Source organism: Schistocerca gregaria, chromosome 1, assembly GCF_023897955.1.
Source record: "Schistocerca gregaria isolate iqSchGreg1 chromosome 1, iqSchGreg1.2, whole genome shotgun sequence".
NCBI lineage: Eukaryota > Metazoa > Arthropoda > Insecta > Orthoptera > Acrididae > Schistocerca > Schistocerca gregaria.
In genome coordinates this window covers 490199274-490217585 of record NC_064920.1, presented here as the reverse complement: position 1 = coordinate 490217585, position 18312 = coordinate 490199274, and the positions used below count along the sequence as shown (strand labels likewise).

Sequence of the window (18312 nt, the reverse complement as noted above, 5' to 3'; positions counted from 1 at the left end):
GACCCATGATCAAACTCTGTGGAACACCTAATGTAATTTCTCCCTGTTAGATGAGGTGGTAAGTTAACTTAAATCACTTAAACCATGTAAAGAAACTTTTTGCTTCCTGTTCTGTAGAAATGAGGGAAACTATTCATATGCTGTTCTGTATCATACCATAGAATGGCAATTTCTGTAGCATATGTCGCAGTTCACACAATAAAATACTTTGAATACACAACGGAAAATTCCTATTGGTGAAATTATACCATTTAAAGACTCTGTTATATGGGCAGTGAAAATGTATATTGCCTTCCCAGTGGGATAGCATTTTTGAAATCCAAATGGTGATTTATTAAGTATCCCATTACTGTTGAGATGGCTAACCACTCTTGAGTACATTACTTTCTCAACAATTTATGAAAATGCTGTAAGCCAGAATACTGGCCAGTAATTATTGATACCTGTAGTGTCACCTTTTTTGTAGAGAGCCTTGACAATGGTATATTTTAACCTGTTTGGAAAATACCTTGCATTAGTGATACATTGCACATGTGACTTCGAACATCAGCTGTAACTGCTCCACATTGTTTTAATATCTTATTAGAGAAGACATCTACTCCAACAGAGTATTTATTTTTTGAAGATTTAATGATTTTTACTTATTCAGGGTGTACACGTGGACAAGGAAAAAAAAATTCCCGGATTTTTCCCAGTTAAAAATACACTTTCTCCCAGGTGAAAACACTCTTTTTCCACGTTAAGTGACAGTATACTCTTATTTGGCACTGTAAAACTTATCAATCCTTTGAATGTTAATGGTTTTATATACTGGAGTAGTATTTTCTGGCACTTTAGAAAACATAACTCAGGGGGGAAAAACAAGTTCTGAAAGACCTTTGATGTGCAGGAACATGTACGCTGCATATTTTCGCATTACAAAGGTATAAATTTGAATTCCACCAAACGCTGCAGGTCACTTTCCAAAGCAATGAAATCGAGACTGCAATGCGCTTTTGTAAGCCAGTCATAGCTCATGACATGTGATCTCACGAGCTGATGACAACGTAGGACACGTGATGTAGTCAGCCAATAGCAACATCACTCTTAAGTAGCGCGAACACACAAATAAGAAAACTTAGTGGTTTAAATTGATATACATAGCATTCACCTATAATATTGGTCTCGAAGGTTAATAAGCTGGAAGAGAAGCTAAGCTTCCACATATAATGTTGATCTTTCTTGCACTTGTTACACTTGAAGATATATCACACAAATGTGCCAGTTAAATTTTTAATAATGACGTAAATGTCTGATCTTCTGAGCTCGAAATTCTTATAAATGGTCATCCTCAAAGAGTTGATTTATAAATGAAAGTCAAACGCTTTATGATTTAATAAATGCATGGTACATTCTCGCACATAGCTCATCTTATGTAAAAGGAAATCTCCTTTGAATGTAAAGCTTTTCAAACCACCATTCGCAATATTTTCCCGCGACCTGTTAGAAATAGGTTTGTTTCAGCAGTTGCAAGAGAGCACCAGATAACAAGCGTCACTGCGCTTGCGCAGCTGCAATGACGAAGGAAGCCCATATGTTTGTACGTGTCAAACATTAAAAAGATCTCACAATATGTCATAAAAGAAACAAGACATCAGAGGATAATTCAGGAGCGTCGGAATTTCGTGAACCTTACTAAAACGCATAATTCGGCTTAAAATGCACAATCGTATTCAAATTTTCTTGGAGTATCAGTACTGTATTATGTCATGTTTGGTTCTTTATTATGGCATAATACCATAAGTGCACTTGAAATGCAGCGAACAGTTGAAACTAGCCAATAGTGTGAAATTAAACACTTCGTTTCAAATAAATTGACTGCCTCAACAGAAAAGATTAATAAAAGCCAAATCTCTTTAGCAAACCGGCCAAAATAACTTCATTGTTCTGTAAGGCGATTAATGTTTGACTGTCAGAAAGGTGGTAGTAAAATCTAAAACTAATAACATATTTTAGCCTTCCGTAATTATGCAAACGTAATTTACTTCATTTGATAGCTCCCGGCTACAAAAATCCATTTTGTTATTGTTTAACATGAGAGCAATAAACAAAGAGGAAACAACAAAATCACTAAACATAAACACAGGGCACGTGAAGACGACCCACCTCCCCACCACAACTCAGACTGCTCTGTGCATCAGCCCCAGATTTACTAATTTCCGAACCGGGGAAATATTAAGTAGTGGCGCCCAGACACACATCTGTAACCAGAAACAGGAGAATGTACTACTCATACGCGACTCAACTCCGCATGCGCAAAAGCCCACCCACTACTGGTCAAACGAATCTAATTTAAACAGTTGTCACGCCATGCTCATCGGAGGCAACTTGTTACAAAGCATTGCATAGTCTTCCTAAAGCCTTTGACACATTTTGCTGTTGGCAGGCGCTTGCATGAGCACTGTTTTGTTGTTGTATATGGCACATTTCCTTTGCAACTTAAGTTTTATTTTCTTTCTTTTTTCCCCCCTGGTCATGTTTTGTTGCTGCAGCATTATTCTGCAGTAGCGGGATACAGTAATATCCTTTGTTGAAGTATTGGTTCTTACCAGTCAAAATCACAAAAATTTAACTGAAAACTAAAACAATGAAAAATTCCTGGAATTCTAAACAATTCCCGGGTTTTTCCCGGTTTTCTGTCGGATGAAAAAATTCCTGGGTTTTTCCCGGATCTCCTGGATCGTATACACCCTGTTATTTCACAATAGGTTCTTAGATCGAAAGAAATCTGACTAAGATTTCTCAAAATTGACTCTTCCATGTACAGCTTGGGTTCTTCTTTTGAACTATTCTCACCAATTTTTTTGCCTACACTTAAGAAATGGTTTTTACATACATCAGCTACTCATGTACTGTTGGTTAAGGCTTCTTCTTTTGATCTATTCTCACCATTTTTTTTTTTTTTTTTTTTGCCTACAACTACAAAAAGTTTTTACATACGTTAGCTACTCTTGTACTGTTGGTTAAAATGGTCTCTTTAATATTAATACTACCTACCCCAGTGTTTACTTTTCCTGCCCCCTTTCTAACAACATTGATTTGATTTTATCGCCGGAATCTGTAACATACATATTTCTTGATTTTTCTGATGACTTTTCTCAGTATGCTACAACAATTTTTATAATGGAAAATTACTTCAGAGTCTTTACTAATTCTAGTTGTTTCATACAGTTTTCTTTTTCTTTCTAACACACTTTAATACAGGTAGTAATCCAAAGTTTCTTTGAAAACTGTTTGGTGTTACATTTAGCTTTTTTTGTGGGGGTGGGGCAACAATTTTCAAAAAGGGATATAAATTTATCAAGAAATATATTTCAATTATCAATGGATTCGTTTTACACACTTCCCCCATTAACATTTCTTAAACTTTCTCTGAAAGGATAGATACCAGGTTGGGCAAAATTATACTTTTGCTTAATGTTTTCTGAAGTGTACATCCTGTTAGATTTTGTAAATTAATTAATTGTCCATCATGATCTGATAATTCATTTCTGACTGGAAAGCATGTGTTAGTTTTACACCCTCTTGCTGTGCAAATACATTATCTATTAGAGTGCTTCTGTCTTGAGTTCTACGTGTAGAAAAATTTATCACTGATTCTGAGTTATATGTCATTAATAACACTTCTAGTTCACTTTTCTTATCAGAATTGCTTAGAAAGCTTATACTGATATCACCGCAGATTAATAACTTCCTTTTGTCTGACTGACACCATAATAGGGACTCAAACGTTTTTGTGAATAGCTCCCAATCTCCGAATGGAGACCTGTATACTATTGCTAATATCAACACTACATCATCTAGCTGTAATCGACATACAAAAACTTCAAAGTGCTGATCTACACAAAATGCTTCCATCTACAGTTTTGTTTTTATACCCTTGTTTTGTGTAAATGACAGCAGCTCCTCCTTTATCCACGTTATATCTGAAAGCATAAGATGCTAAATTATATCCGTTTATACTGACACTTTCCATTCCTACATTTACATGGTGTTGAGACAGATGAAGTGTATCAATCTCATTCTTATTCTTATTTTTGAGAGGATCTAAACACACTAACAGCTCACATACTTTTTTTCTGATATTTTGATGAGGTAAATTGATACTACCCTTAGCTTTATCCATATTCACCGTACATGAAGCTTTTTTTAATTCTATTTTTCTTGATTGTTGTCTGTCTGGACTTTGGTTTTAACCTAAAAAACCTGTGTGCATGGTCCCACTAACCACAGGGATCATCCCTTGTGTGATGTGGCGCTCCTTACAGTATTTGCTAATAGAGAAGCTAATGTATCTTTCCCCTTCTTATTTAGGTGCAGACCATGTGTAGTGCATCTCCAACTACTAATAGCATCAACTGGAACACCACTTATGAGAGATTTTGCCGGTGTCTGGAGCATCCCTTTCAGCTCAGTGTTAAGATGCCTTAAGTAGTGTTTACCCAGGGCCGATCATGGTGCTAAAGAAATCCACAAACCCCACATTTGTGTTCCCAGTTTCTGCTCCTATTTTATCCAGGTCACTCCTAATATTATATCTTGGATTCATAGCCAGGCTGTTTCCTGCTCCCCAACTATAATTACCTGATCTCCATTCTCAAAGTCCCTGAATAGCTGACCTACGTTTTCTGTCACCTGGCTAAGGCTAGCACTCAGTTTCACAAAACTTGTGACCTGGAATCCTGCACTTAATTTCTCCTCAAGCTGCTGTCCTACACCCCTCCCATTACAGCTAACTAGAAGCAGAATTATTCTTCTCCTATTCCGATTTGACCCCAGCATGTCTTTTTTCTTTAAGCTAATATTCTGCTTCAACATATATTCAACTACATCTGGATGTGGCTTTTCCTCCACTCCTTTAGATAGCAAGACAAACTGATTTACTGACTGACTTCCAGAAGTTTTTTCAACAGTTTCTATTTTTTTCCCTTTGCTTACTACCTTTCCCCAGCATCCAGTCTCTTTAAATGTGGAATAATGCATGTCCCTTCTAACATAATGTACATGAATTAATCATTACATCCACTGGTTTGTTGGTTGATTTGGGGGAGGGGACCAAACCGTGAGGTCATCGGTCCCGTCGGATTAGGGAAGGATGGGGAAGGAAGCCGGCCATGCCCGTTGAAAGGAACCATCCTGGATTTAGCGTAAAGCAATTTAGGAAAATCATGGGAAACCTGAATCAGGATGGTCGGACGCTGGTTTGAACCACTGTCCTCCCGAATGTGCGTCCAGTATGCTAACCACTGTACCACTTCGCTCAGTCATTACTTCCATTTATTCAACTACTTCTAAAAGTATAATCATGAACTGAATGGTGGCACTCACTCTGGAGCAGCACAGCTGCCTGCGAATAACATCTGATGACAGCATATACCTTTAAAACTTTCATCCTATCTACATACTATCCTCTATTTCTCTGCAGTATGCCTGTGTCATCAAAATCTCAGTGGTAGCTGCCACATATTGTGGTAATGGTCAAGTGGCACAAGTTAATTTTAATTAGAATTTAATCAAGAACTTGCCATTTCATAAATAACTATAAAATAACAACAAAATAAAAAGATGAATGGTCTCATGCACTGCTCACCATTTTATCTTTAGTGGGAAATGCATCTTCCAGGAAGTCAAGGCTTACTTGTTTTTCATGTATGTCATCAACAGCCTCAGGTTGTATGCCATCAACAGCCTCAGGTTCTACCCCATTCTCTACAGGAATAACCTCTTGTTCTTCAGAAACTGATGGTACTGGCTCGATAGGTATCTCTTGGATGTCGTCATCATCATCATCATCTATTATACAATAAGTAATCTTCTTACGCTGAAACGGCTTCACGTCGTCGTCATCATCATCTAGTTCTGGAAGGAAAGAATGAGAGAAAATAATAATATTAATATAGCTTATAAGGAATTTTAAAGTATAATGTCAATTGGTTTGATGGTTAGACCAAGCAGAATAGTATATTCTGTGTTGATGGAATTGGGAAGTTAAAATCTGTTGTGGTTGGCAAGAGAGCCAACACCATTTCAATAAAGGAGGCTTAAATGCACGCTTTTTAGCTCACGCAGGCTGGCGTGAGGTCTGGAACAGGACGTAGCTGGTGGAATACTTAACTTTAATCCATTAATGATGACCGTCGCTCTTGACGGTACAAGATTCACAACATCAATAGTAAATGAATAGGGCGCCTTGCTAGGTCGTAGCAAATGACGTAGCTGAAGGCTATACTAAACTATCGTCTTGGCAAATCAGAACACAAGTAGTTAGTGAACCATCGCTAGCAAAGTCGGCTGTACAAGTGAGGCAAGTTCTAGGAAGTCTCTCTAAACCTGCCGTGTGGCGGTGCTCGATCTGCAATCACTGATAGTGGCGACACGCGGGTCCGATGTATACTTCCGGACCGCGGCTGATTTAAAGGCTACCACCTAGCAAGTGTGGTGTCTGGGGGTGACACCACAAAATCAAAACTCAAACCAACTGTTGAATGCCTAGAATGGGCAATGCAATTACTCTGAAAGAATCAGGAGCAACCAGTAGCAAGTTGTATACTAACACTCCATTTCAACTTGCCACATGTCATCCCAAATGGAAAATGTGTAAGGAAAGAGTCATGAAGATCTTAGCAAAAACTAACAAAGGAATCTAAAACATCAATGAAGTAGCAGCTCCACTATTCTGTATTACTGTATGTATTAACAGCTAAAATCTACTCCAAAGTTATGTTACATTGTTTAAGTAATGGCACAGAGGATGGAAACAAAGTGACAAGCACACATCTACTTTCAGATGAAGTTCATTGGCATACAGTGTCTTATTTGAGCCAACAAAATATACACATTTACAGATCAACTTCATGAAACTCCCATGTTAAAATAAACAATTACACTATGCGATCAAAAGTATCTGGACACCTGGCTGAAAATTACTTACAAGTTCATGGCGCCCTCCTTCGGTAATGTTGGAATTCAATGTGGTGTTGGCCCACCCATAGCCTTGATGACAACTTCCACTCTCAAAGGCATACATTCAATCAAGTTTTGGAAGGATTCTTGGGGAGTGGCAGCCCATTCTTCAAAGAGTGCTGCACTAAGGAGAGGTATCAATGTCAGTTGGTGAGGCTTCACACAAAGTCGGCATTCCAAAATGTCCCAGAGGTGTTGTATAGGTTTCAGGTCAGGCATAAAGTCGGTGTTCGAAATTCCGAAACATCCCAAAAGTGTTCTATAGGATTCAGGTCAGAACTCTGTGCAGGCCAGTCCATTACAGGGTTGTTGTTGTTGTTGTTGTTGTTGTTGTTGTGCAACCACTCTGCCACAGGCTGTGCATTATGAACAGGTGCTCGATAGTGTTGAAAGATGCAGTCTCCATCCCTGAATTGCTCTTCTACAGTGGGAAGCAAGAAGATGCTTTAAACATCAATGTAGACCTGTGCCGTGATAGAGCCACACAAAGCAACAAGGGGTGCAAGCCCCTCCATGAAAAATACGACCACACCACAACACCATCGCATCCGAATTTTACTGTTGGCACTACACACACTGGCAGATTACGTTCACCAGGCATTTGCCATACCCACACCCTGCCATCGGATTGCCACATTGTGTACTGTGATTCGTCACTCTACATAATGTTTTTCCACTGTTCAATCGTCCAAGCGAGGCATCATTTGGCATTTACCAGCGTGATGTGTGGGCTATGAGCAGCTGCTCGACAATGAAATCCAAATTTTCTCACCTCCCGCCTAATGGTCATAGTACTTGCAGTGGATCATGATGCAGGTTGGAATTCCTGTGTGATGGTCTGGATAGATGTCTGCCTATTAGACATTAAGGCCCTCTTCAACTGTCAGCAGTCTCTGTCAGTCAACAGACAAGGTCGGCTTGTATGCTTTTGTGCTGTACATGTCCCTTCACATTTCCACTTCGCTATCACATCAGAAACAGTGGACCTATGAACGTTTAGAAGTGTGGAAATCTCGGGTACAGACGTATGACACAAGTGACACCCAATCACCCGACCATGTTCGAAGTCCGTGAGTTCTACGGACCACCCCACTGTGCTCTCTCACGATGTCTAATGACTACTGAGGTCCTGATATGGAGTAGCTAGCAGTACAATGCACCTAATATGAGAAACGTATGTTTTTAGGGGTGTCCAGATGCTTTTGATCACATAGTGTATCTGTATTCAATATCTTTGCAATTGTATTATTTGTACTTATGAGTATGGTTCGAGAACACATTCATGGGCTAGGAAACGAGAAGCAATGGAATGCACAGAATACACTTTTCTTTAGTTTCAAGACAGAATAGCATATAATCAAGGTAACAAACAAGAAAGACTGAAAATATGAAAAAAATGAGAACAGTGTGTTAACAGAATGGAAAAAAATAATGAACAAAATTATAATAAATGTTGTATGAACTGTACAAAACAAGAATTCAAAAGTAATTACACATGACACATATCATTCTTTCAGTATGAACTTAAGTATTATCTAATACCAAGTAGTTAGACAATATTATAATGTACACAGAATTACACAGTGTTTGAAGTGTCACAAGTGCAGGTGATTAACAAGGATGGGACAGACCCAGCAACAACATTGATTTCGAGGAGCTTTGGCATACTAGTCCAGGGTCACACAAAGGTATGTCTTGTGAAATGGACCGAGGTTACTATGCGGGGTCCATTTCACTCCACATGGAACTGATAGAATACTAGAAAATGATGAAAGTTTATTTACACATGTAGTTTGTAACTTAACAGATTCCAAGAAACTGAAAACTTTGTCATTCTGATCTTTAGCCAATAAACATAAGGCAAGTTCTTCCTGACTGGAATAGTAGTCAAATGGTATGAAGCCCATGTGCAGATCAGTCAACTCCCATGTGCATAGACTCGAATCAGACTTTTCTCTATATTTTTACTCTCTAGCAAGAGAATGAAAGCCTTTGTGAAATCTATATATGGTTACTTCAAATGAAAAACTGTATTGTGAAGTGTTTAATCCTTCATGCAGTCATTCTGTTTTTCAGTGTTTTTCTCACATAATTTGTTACTTCCTTTTAACTTCCCTGATTTCTTTTAGGGACTATGAAGAAAATGGAGGTCCAAATGTGTTATGCAATTAATGCTGGGATGCAATTTTTTCTATTTTTATTTTTTTTAAGGTAGAGAGAGAGAGAGAGAGAGAGAGAGAGAGAGAGAGAGAGAGAGATTTAATTTGTTGCCATTTTCCTGCACATACTAAAGTCTTGGGAAGCAAACTTCACTTACTTTTATGAAAGCATTTTGCGTGGGAGTTTATTTTGATCATACAATGTATAAGATAACATTGTGTGAAATACTGAGGCTTCCAACTGACCAATCTTTGCCTCTTTTCACAACACAATGTAGTTAACTAAAAATAACAATGTACCAATTTCCCAAAAGCTTCCATTCTCTTTTCAAGGAGTAAAAATATTGCAAAATGTGCAATTTGAACCAAAGTGCACTCACAGTTGACTGTGGACTGAAAGATGCCTCATACAACTTAGTCACTGCCCCAGTTTGCTACAGGGACAAGTTTGAAGTGCTGTCTTTCAATAAAACTGAGCCAGTGGCACTCAATTCGCCTGTTTTGGTGAAACCTGTCTTGTCTGTTGTCAACTGGAGGCCATTCCAGCAACTGCAGAGAAGATTGAGAAGATCAGCCTAGTGTACGAAGTTTTAAAGAAGCTCACAATGTGCTGTGTTGTCCCTGGAACTGATTGTGGCCCTTTTGTTCTGAGTCGAGTGGAAAGATTGAACCAGAGACTTCGAAGGTTCTGTGACAAACTAGGCTTCGAATACCTGGGCTTGTGCCATAAGGTTGAGAACAGGAGGATCCTCCTAAATGGGTCAAGTGTGCGCTACATATTAAGAGCCTGTTGCTCAGGTAGCTGACAGCGTGTGAGGCGCACACCGCATTCCCCCCTCCCAATGTTTGAACCACTCATGAAAAGCAGTGAAGTTCACATAATACTAGCTACAGAAAACTGATTGAAACTCAAAATTGATAACAGTGAGATTTTTGGGGAAAATTTACCTGTAAATCGAAAGAATAAGTGAAGTGGAGGTGGTGTATTTGTTGCAATAGACAAGAAATTCAAATCCACAAAGTTAGAAACTGAAACTGCATTTGAGACTGTTTGACATGGTTGTGCAACACTGATTACTACAATACAAAGGACAACTAATACAAGAAGAAAAGTATATATGTTCAGTAAATTAGATAAAAAAAAATTTATTCATATCTCAGTGAGGAACTTTAAACTTTCAGCACAGGGCAGGAGCATGTAAAGGAACTACAGCTCAAGTTTAAAAGAAAAGCTAACTCTGCACTGGATATCTACATACCCAGCAGAACAGTTTGTAATGGGAGGGACTCTACATGGTATACAGTCACTATTAAGAAATTGTAGGCTATAGATAGAGACGTGCTGAATGAAACGCGCTTGGCTGTCAAGAGAGCAATGCAGGATGCCTTCAATGTTACCGTAGCAGAACACTGCCAAATGACATTTCACAAAACCCGAAGAAATTCTGGTCACATGTAAAGGCTGTTAGTGACACCAAAGTTAGTGTCCAGTATCTAATGAATGAGATAGGAAGTGAAATTCAGGGTAGCAAAGCAAATGTTGACATTCTTGACTCCATTTTCAAATGTTCCTTTACAAAGGAAAACTCAGGAAAATTGCCCCTATTTAATCCCGTAACACTGAAAGATGCATGAAATAAGTACTAGTGTCAGCAGTGTTAAGAAACAGCTGAAATCGCCAAAAGAGAACAAAGTTCCTGGGCCCAATTGTATCCCTGTCAGATTCTATACTGAATTTGCAACTGAGTTAGCCCCTCTTCTAACTATAATCTATCATAAACAAACAATGGAAAATCCAGGATGGAATGTAACAATACCAGAGAAGGAAAGTTGCTACTCCCCATTAAGCCCTTTGTCAGCAGTAGACACACACACACACACACACACACACACACACACACACACACAAACGCACGCACGCGCACACACACACACACACACACACACACAAGTCTTTGTCAGCAGGTAGGATTATAAGGTCGGGATCAGTTTTTACAGGGTGGACTGCGGTTCTTTCTGCGGATGTAACATTAGTTTGCATGTTGAGGGATTTGGGGAATGATGTTGAGGCAAGGTTCGAGGTTAAGAAATTCTGGAAAGATAACAGGGGGTGGTTTGGAGGCAGTGGGAGGGGTGGATCACAATTGGATGGAGGAGTGAACTGAGTTAGGCAAGGCTCAATATTGGTCTTTGGTTGAGCTTGATTGGTCAGGTTGGTAGCAAAAAAGTGTTTCCACTTTAGGGACTGGGAGAAAGAGAGAAGGTCTTTAACCAGTCCAGCATGGATGAATTTGGGAGAGGGGGAAAAGGTGAGGCCTTTGGAAAGGACCGATATTTCTGTTGGTCTAATGCTTCTGGTGGAAAGATCCCAGTCCCACATACTGTTCCTGTGTTGTTTCTTGGCTCATGAAATCCCCCCCTAATGGCTTTCCATCAATTTACCCATCTCTGGTTGCCACCCCTCCTTTCACAATGACCTCCACCTGTTCAGATTCCGCCAATCCTTAGCCCTCACCAACATAGTCCTGCAAAACCATATCAACCAAGCTCAAACCTCCTTACAGTACCTCCTCTCCATCTGCAAAATTCTCCTGCTATGCAATCCCAAATTCCCCATCACACACATTGAAACCCTTGCCCTGCAGGAACTTGAGCAACATGCACAACACCACCTCAAAAAGTTCTCCATTCTGCTCACTTCCTACTCCCGCCTCGGAATACCACTGTCCACCTCTTCTACAACCACTTCTACAACCACCTCCAAACCTCCCCCACACCCCCTCATAGCTGACAAACCCTGTCTCGCAGACCTCCAAAACTCCCTCCCACCACCACCACACAGAACCCAGAACCTAAACAGACCCGCAGCACAGTTATGAACCTTTGCTCCAGAAGCCAGAAATATCAGCCCTTTCCAAAGGGCTCGCCTTTAGCCCCACTCCAAAATTCAAGCATGCTGGACGAGTTAAAGACCTTCTCTCCTTCTCCCGGTCCGTACAGGGGAAACAATTTTTTGCTACCAACCCGACCAATCGGACTCGACCAAAGACCAATATTGAACCTTGCCTAACACAGTTCACTTCTCCATCCAACCGTGATCCACCCCCACTGCCTCCAAACCACCCCTGTTAACTTTCCAGAATTTCTTAACCTCGAACCTTGCCTCAACATCATTCCCCAAATCCCTCAACATGCAAACTAACCTTACATTCATCTCTGCTATATAGTGAGTAGCAACTTTCCTTCTCTGGTATTGTTATGATCTATCATAAATCACTTGAACAAAGAGCCTTGCTCAGTTCTTGGAAAAAAGCAGAGGTCACACCTGTCTGGAAGAAGGGTAGTAGAAGTGATCCAATATCCTTGGCATCAATTAGTTGTAGAATGTTAGAATATATTCTGACCTCAAACTTAATGAGGTATCTTGAAGAGAATGACCTCCTCAATGTCAACCAGCACGGAATTCCGAAAACATCGATCACGTGAAACCCAAATTGCACTTTTCTCACATGACATACTTAAAGCTTTGGATATAGGCAATCAGGTAGATGTAGTATTTCCTGATTTCTGAAAAGCATTTGACTCAGTAACACCTACACTTATTGTCAAGTATGTGACTGGACTGGGTACTTTTTGGTAGGGAAGATCCAATAGTCATGGGTGACTGGAATTCGCCAGCAGGGAAAGGGAGAGAAGGAAACATAGTAGGTGAATATGGATTGGGGCTAAGAAATGAAAGAGGAAGCCGTCTGGTAGATTTTTGCACAGAGCATAACTTAGTCATAGCTGACACTTGGTTCAAGAATCATAAAAGAACGTTGTATACATGGAAGAATCCTGGAGATACTGACAGGTTTCAGATAGATTATATAATGGTAAGACAGAGATTTAGGAACCAGGTTTTAAATTGTAAGACATTTCCAGGAGCAGATGTGAACTCTGACCACAATCTATTGGTTATGAACTGTAGAGTAAAACTGAAGAAATTGCAAAAAGGTGCTAATTTAAGGAGATGGGACCTGGACAAATTGACAAAACCAGAGGTTGTGCAGAGTTTCAAGGAGAGCATAAGGGAACAATTGACAGGAATGGGGGAAAGAAATACAGTAGAAGACGAATAGGTAGCTCTGAGGGATGAAGTAGTGAAGGCAGCAGAGGATCAAGTAGGTAAAAAGACGAGGGCTGGTAGAAATCATTGGGTAACAGAAGAAATATTAAATTCAATTGATGAAAGGAGGACATATAAAAATGGAGTAAATGAAGCAGGCAAAAAGGAATACAAACGTCTCAAAAATGAGATCGACAGGAAGTGCAAAATGGCTAAGCATGCATGGCTAAAGGACAAATGTAAGGATGTAGGGGCTTATCTCACTAGGGGTAAGATAGATACAGCCTACAGGAAAATTTGAGAGACCTTTGGAGAAAAGAGAGCCACTTGTATGAATATCAAGAGCTCAGATGGAAACCCAGTTCTAAGCAAAGAGAGGAAAGCAGAAAGGTGGAAGGAGTATATAGAGGGTCTATACAAGGGCGATGTTCTTGAGGACAATATTATGGAAATGGAAGAGGATGTAGATGAAGTGGGGGATACGATACTGCGTGAAGAGTTTGACAGAGCACTGAAAGACCTGAGTCGAAACAAGGTCCCGGGAGTAGACAACATTCCATTAGAACTACTGACGGCCTTGGGAGAACCAGTCCTAACAAAACTCTACCATCTGGTGAGCAACATGTACGAGACAGGCGAAATACCCTCAGATTTCAAGAAGAATATAATAATTCAAATCCCAAAGAAAGCAGATGTTGACATATGTCAAAATTACCGAACTATCAGTTTAATAAGTCGCAGCTGCAAAATACTAATGCGAATTATTTACAGATGAATGGAAAAACTGGTAGAAGCTGACCTCGGGAAAGATCAGTTTGGATTCCGTAGAAATGTTGGAACACGTGGGGCAATACTGACCTTACGACTTATCTTAGAAGAAAGATTAAGGAAAGGCAAACCTACGTTTCTAGCATTTGTAGACTTAGAGAAAACTTTTGACAATGTTGACTGGAATACTCTCTTTCAAATTCTGAAGGTGGCAGGGGTAAAATACCAGGAGCAAAAGGCTATTTACAATTTGTACAGAAACCAGATGGCAGTTATAAGAGTCGAGGGACATGAAAGGGAAGCAGTGATTGGGAAGGAAGTGAGACAGGGTTGTAGCCTATCCCTGACGTTATTCAATCTGTATATTGAGCAAGCAGTGAAGGAAAAAAAAAAAAAAAAAAAAAAAAAAAAAAAAAAATTTGGAGTAGGAATTAAAATCCATGGAGAAGAAATAAAAACATTGAGGTTGGCCGATGACATTGTAATTCTGTCAGAGACAGCAAAGGACTTGGAAGAGCCGTTGAACGGAATGGACAGTGTCTTGAAGGTAGGATATAAGATGATCATCAACAAAAGCAAAATGAGGATAATGGAATGTAGTCGAATTAAGTCGGGTGTTGCTGAGGGAATTAGATTAGGAAATGAAACACTTAATGTCGTAAAGGAGTTTTGCTATTTGGGGGGCAAAATAACTGATGATGGTTGAAGTAGAGAGGATATAAAATGTAGACTGACAATGGCAAGGAAAGCGTTTCTGAAGAAGAGAAATTTGTTAACATCGAGTAGAGATTTAAGTGTCAGGAAGTCATTTCTGAAAGTGTTTGTATGGAGTGTAGCCATGTATGGAAGTGAAACATGGACGATAAATAGTTTGGACAAGAAGAGAATAGAAGCTTTCGAAATGTGGTGCTACAGAAGAATGCTGAAGATTAGATGGGTAGATCACATAACTAATGAGGAAATACTGAATAGGATTGGGGAGAAGAGAAGTTTGTGGCACAACTTGACCAGAAGAAGGGATCGGTTGGTAGGACATGTTCTGAGGCATCAAGGGATCACCAATTTGGTATTGGAGGGCTGCGTGGAGGGTAAAAATCATAGAGGGAGACCAAGAGATGAATACACTAAGCAGATTCAGAAGGATGTAGGTTGCAGTAGGTACTGGGAGATGAAGGAGCTTGCACAGGATAGATTAGCACGGAGAGCTGCATCAAACCAGTCTCAGGACTGAAGACCACAACAACAACAGATACCAATTTCACGAAATGGTTCCTAAGCATTAGATAACAATAGCAATTGACTACTATATGAGAAGCAGCAGTTGTTTCATTAAAAGTAGCAGTTATTTCCTTGTATACACTGCCTGACAAAAAAAGGAAAGCACCCAGAAGACTTGGTCAATGTAATTTCATAGCCATACACACTATCAACATGTATGTAAATTATTAAAACTGCAATTCTATCTGACAGGTAGAATGGTCACCAGAAAGCATCAGCATTGTTCGTGTTTAGTGTTGTTACCAGATAAATATGCAAGGGGTGTGAACAGCATCAGATGTAGAATGATCACTGTCAAGGACATGGAGGTGACATGTACACTTGTGTGACAGCATTATCAGCACCCGACAGAGTTTGAAAGGCGTCTCTTTGTGGGTCTCCATTTGGCCAGATGGTTGTATAATGTAATATCCAGATATTTAAGACATTCAGATGTGACAGCGGTCCAAAGTTGCTCTGCATGGGTATGCGAGGACAATATTCATCGTTAAGATCCTGGTTTTCCATGTGTGACCAAAGCAGGACAGGGTTACCATACTGTGCACTGAGCTCATTGTAGTCCCTTCTCATCTGTGCCTGCCTTCCAAGAAAAGGGAATACTACACTGCAACATCCTTTGTTATCCAGAACCATTGGCCTGGGAACAGCAGCAGTCTGAAACAAAATTACCATTCCATGTGTAGGCAGCTGCTAACACCCCAACTGTTTTTGGAGTGCTGCTGTGACTACTTTTGATGAATGGTGTAGCACTGTGTTCAGCGATGAATCTTGGTTCTGCACTACCCTGGACCATTACTGTCGATGAGTATGGCATCAACGTTAGGAGAGATTTGATTCTTTCAGAGAGTTGGTCATACACAGTGGTGTTACTTCTGGCATCATGCTGTTGCAATCCATTGGGTAGGATTTCAGGTCACAGCTGGTAGTGACTGAGAGAACAGACGAAACAATGGAATGTCACGGACATCCTGCAGTCTCATGTGGTATCTCTCATGCAACAGTACCATAGTGTTATTTTCCAACAGGACAATGTTTGTCTGTACATAGCTTGTGTATCTCTGTACAGTCAGAAACATGTTGAGGTACTCCCACGGCCAGCATGATCCCCAGATCTGTCCCTAATAAAACATGTACAGGACCAGCTCCAATGTCAACTCAGTCCAAGTGCCAATATTCAGAATATCAAGGACCACCAAGAATAGTTGAGAGCCAGCTTGCTTCAGAAGAGGACACAGTGGGTTTATGACAGCTTGAGTGTTGTTTGGCTGGTTGGAGAGTTAAGGGTCTGAACAGTGAGGTCATCGGTTCTAAGTCCAGGGATAGTTCATTTGAAGTTAGTGACGTCCGCCAGTAACGTTTTCTGATGATGAAGGTTCAGAGGAGCAGTCAAATTGAGGCAATGGAAGTAATACTAATGCTGAGAAATAATTTACAGAGAAATAAATGGATTGATCAGGTGCGTAAGTCAAGCAGACGAGCGATCTCCCAGGGCTCACTCATGGCGAGAGAAATCCCACTCATATCCGATCACCACCAACGTAATTAAGAGCGAAGACAGTTACAGAGCAATTAATGTCTTCTAGTCCACAAATTCCCGACAATAAGAGTGAGAAAGCTAAAAATCTAATGGACATCAGTTGGACCATGAGTAACAAAAATTGGATGAGGGAAATACGAAAGTCAGCATACAACGGGAGCCGTTCCACTCCTGATCATTATGCTCAAGACATTAAAGGCTTCATAACCACAATGTGGGTATTGCTTGCCACATAAAATATAACTATGGGTTAGTCTCATATCACTGGTGCAGATGTGACATGTGTCAGTAGATTCCTTCCAGGAGTAACGGAAGAAGAAGCACTATGCAGTAGTAGTCTTCTTGATAGTGTAGAGTTTAATAGAGGGGGCTGTACCCAAAAATTTTGTTCAATCTCCAAGTGAACACAGACCTTATTTGGACCTGCAAATCCATACTAGGGATCATCATAGTGAATTTGAGCCAAGTATCGCTTCTCTAGCCAAACAGTCGGTCAGTTTATTCCCTGGGATATCCACATGACCTAAGACCCAGAGAAGTACAACTGAACAATCACTACTAATAAACTCAGAGAGAAGGTTGCGCATAGTGTGAATAACAGGGTAACAAGAATAACAGTGATTAATGACCTGGAGACTACTCACTGAGTCACTGAAAATTAAAACATACTCATAGCAGGTCTGTTTAATAAAATGTAGGGCTCTGTTAGCAGCTATCAGCTCTGCTGTAAAATCAATCCATGCGCCCACTGACTAATGTTGTTCTCAACTGGCAGGAGATGCAAATGCGTATCTCCTCAAAACCATGGTTTTACAGCCATAACTGTTAAATGATGGTAGCACACTGATTCTCTTGGAGAACTGGAAGGAACAGACTGTGAAAGATTATGATGGCGACTGGAACATGGGGAGTACATTATAATGAGTTAGGTGGAGGTCTTCACGTATGGCTGCTATAAGTGCATTCCAACTGGTAATAACACCTGAGGATGGGTATCAGGGGATCAATGTTTCTCACATGCGAAAAGAACATGACAAATTGGGTGATGAGGAAGTTGTCAGATGGTGACTGTGGTAAGTGAGTAACAGTTGGTACCTTGGAGTTGAAGAGAGAAAATTCCCATTTCACCAAGGAAACTGGTCACTGAACTAGTCCAGAAGGCACCAGTAGCCAGTCGAATGCCACAATGATGGATTAGATCTAATGATGTCAAAGCTGAAGTTGTTACTACAAAGTCCTAATGTTGGCAACAGGTTGGTCGGCAGTTGGTATGAGAACAGGACCCCATTAATTTGGATAAGAGTAGCATGATCTGCAGCCCAAGAAGTGTGGACAAGGAAGCAGAGACTGCTAAGGTTCTGCATGTACATAGTATTTCACTGATGAATATGGAGCAGTCAAGTCAGCTTTTTATCAAACAGGTTACCCAAAAAATGGGATTGCAACAACGTCAAAGTGCT

The 18312-nt window shown here is 40.1% G+C and overlaps 1 protein-coding gene across 4 annotated transcripts in view; it reads right to left on the bottom strand.

The window, feature by feature from the left end:
- LOC126353863 (SWI/SNF-related matrix-associated actin-dependent regulator of chromatin subfamily A containing DEAD/H box 1 homolog) overlaps window positions 1-18312 on the bottom strand; it is a 190083-nt gene that overhangs the window by 156686 nt on the left and 15085 nt on the right. For 2 of the 4 annotated variants that reach the window (XM_050003034.1, XM_050003044.1), the window contains exon 3: window positions 5630-5898. In XM_050003034.1, coding sequence (XP_049858991.1) covers window positions 5630-5898 — 269 coding nt within the window. The remainder of the gene's footprint in view (window positions 1-5629; window positions 5899-18312) is intronic. The other 2 variants (XM_050003060.1, XM_050003050.1) reach the window with 1 other exon arrangement.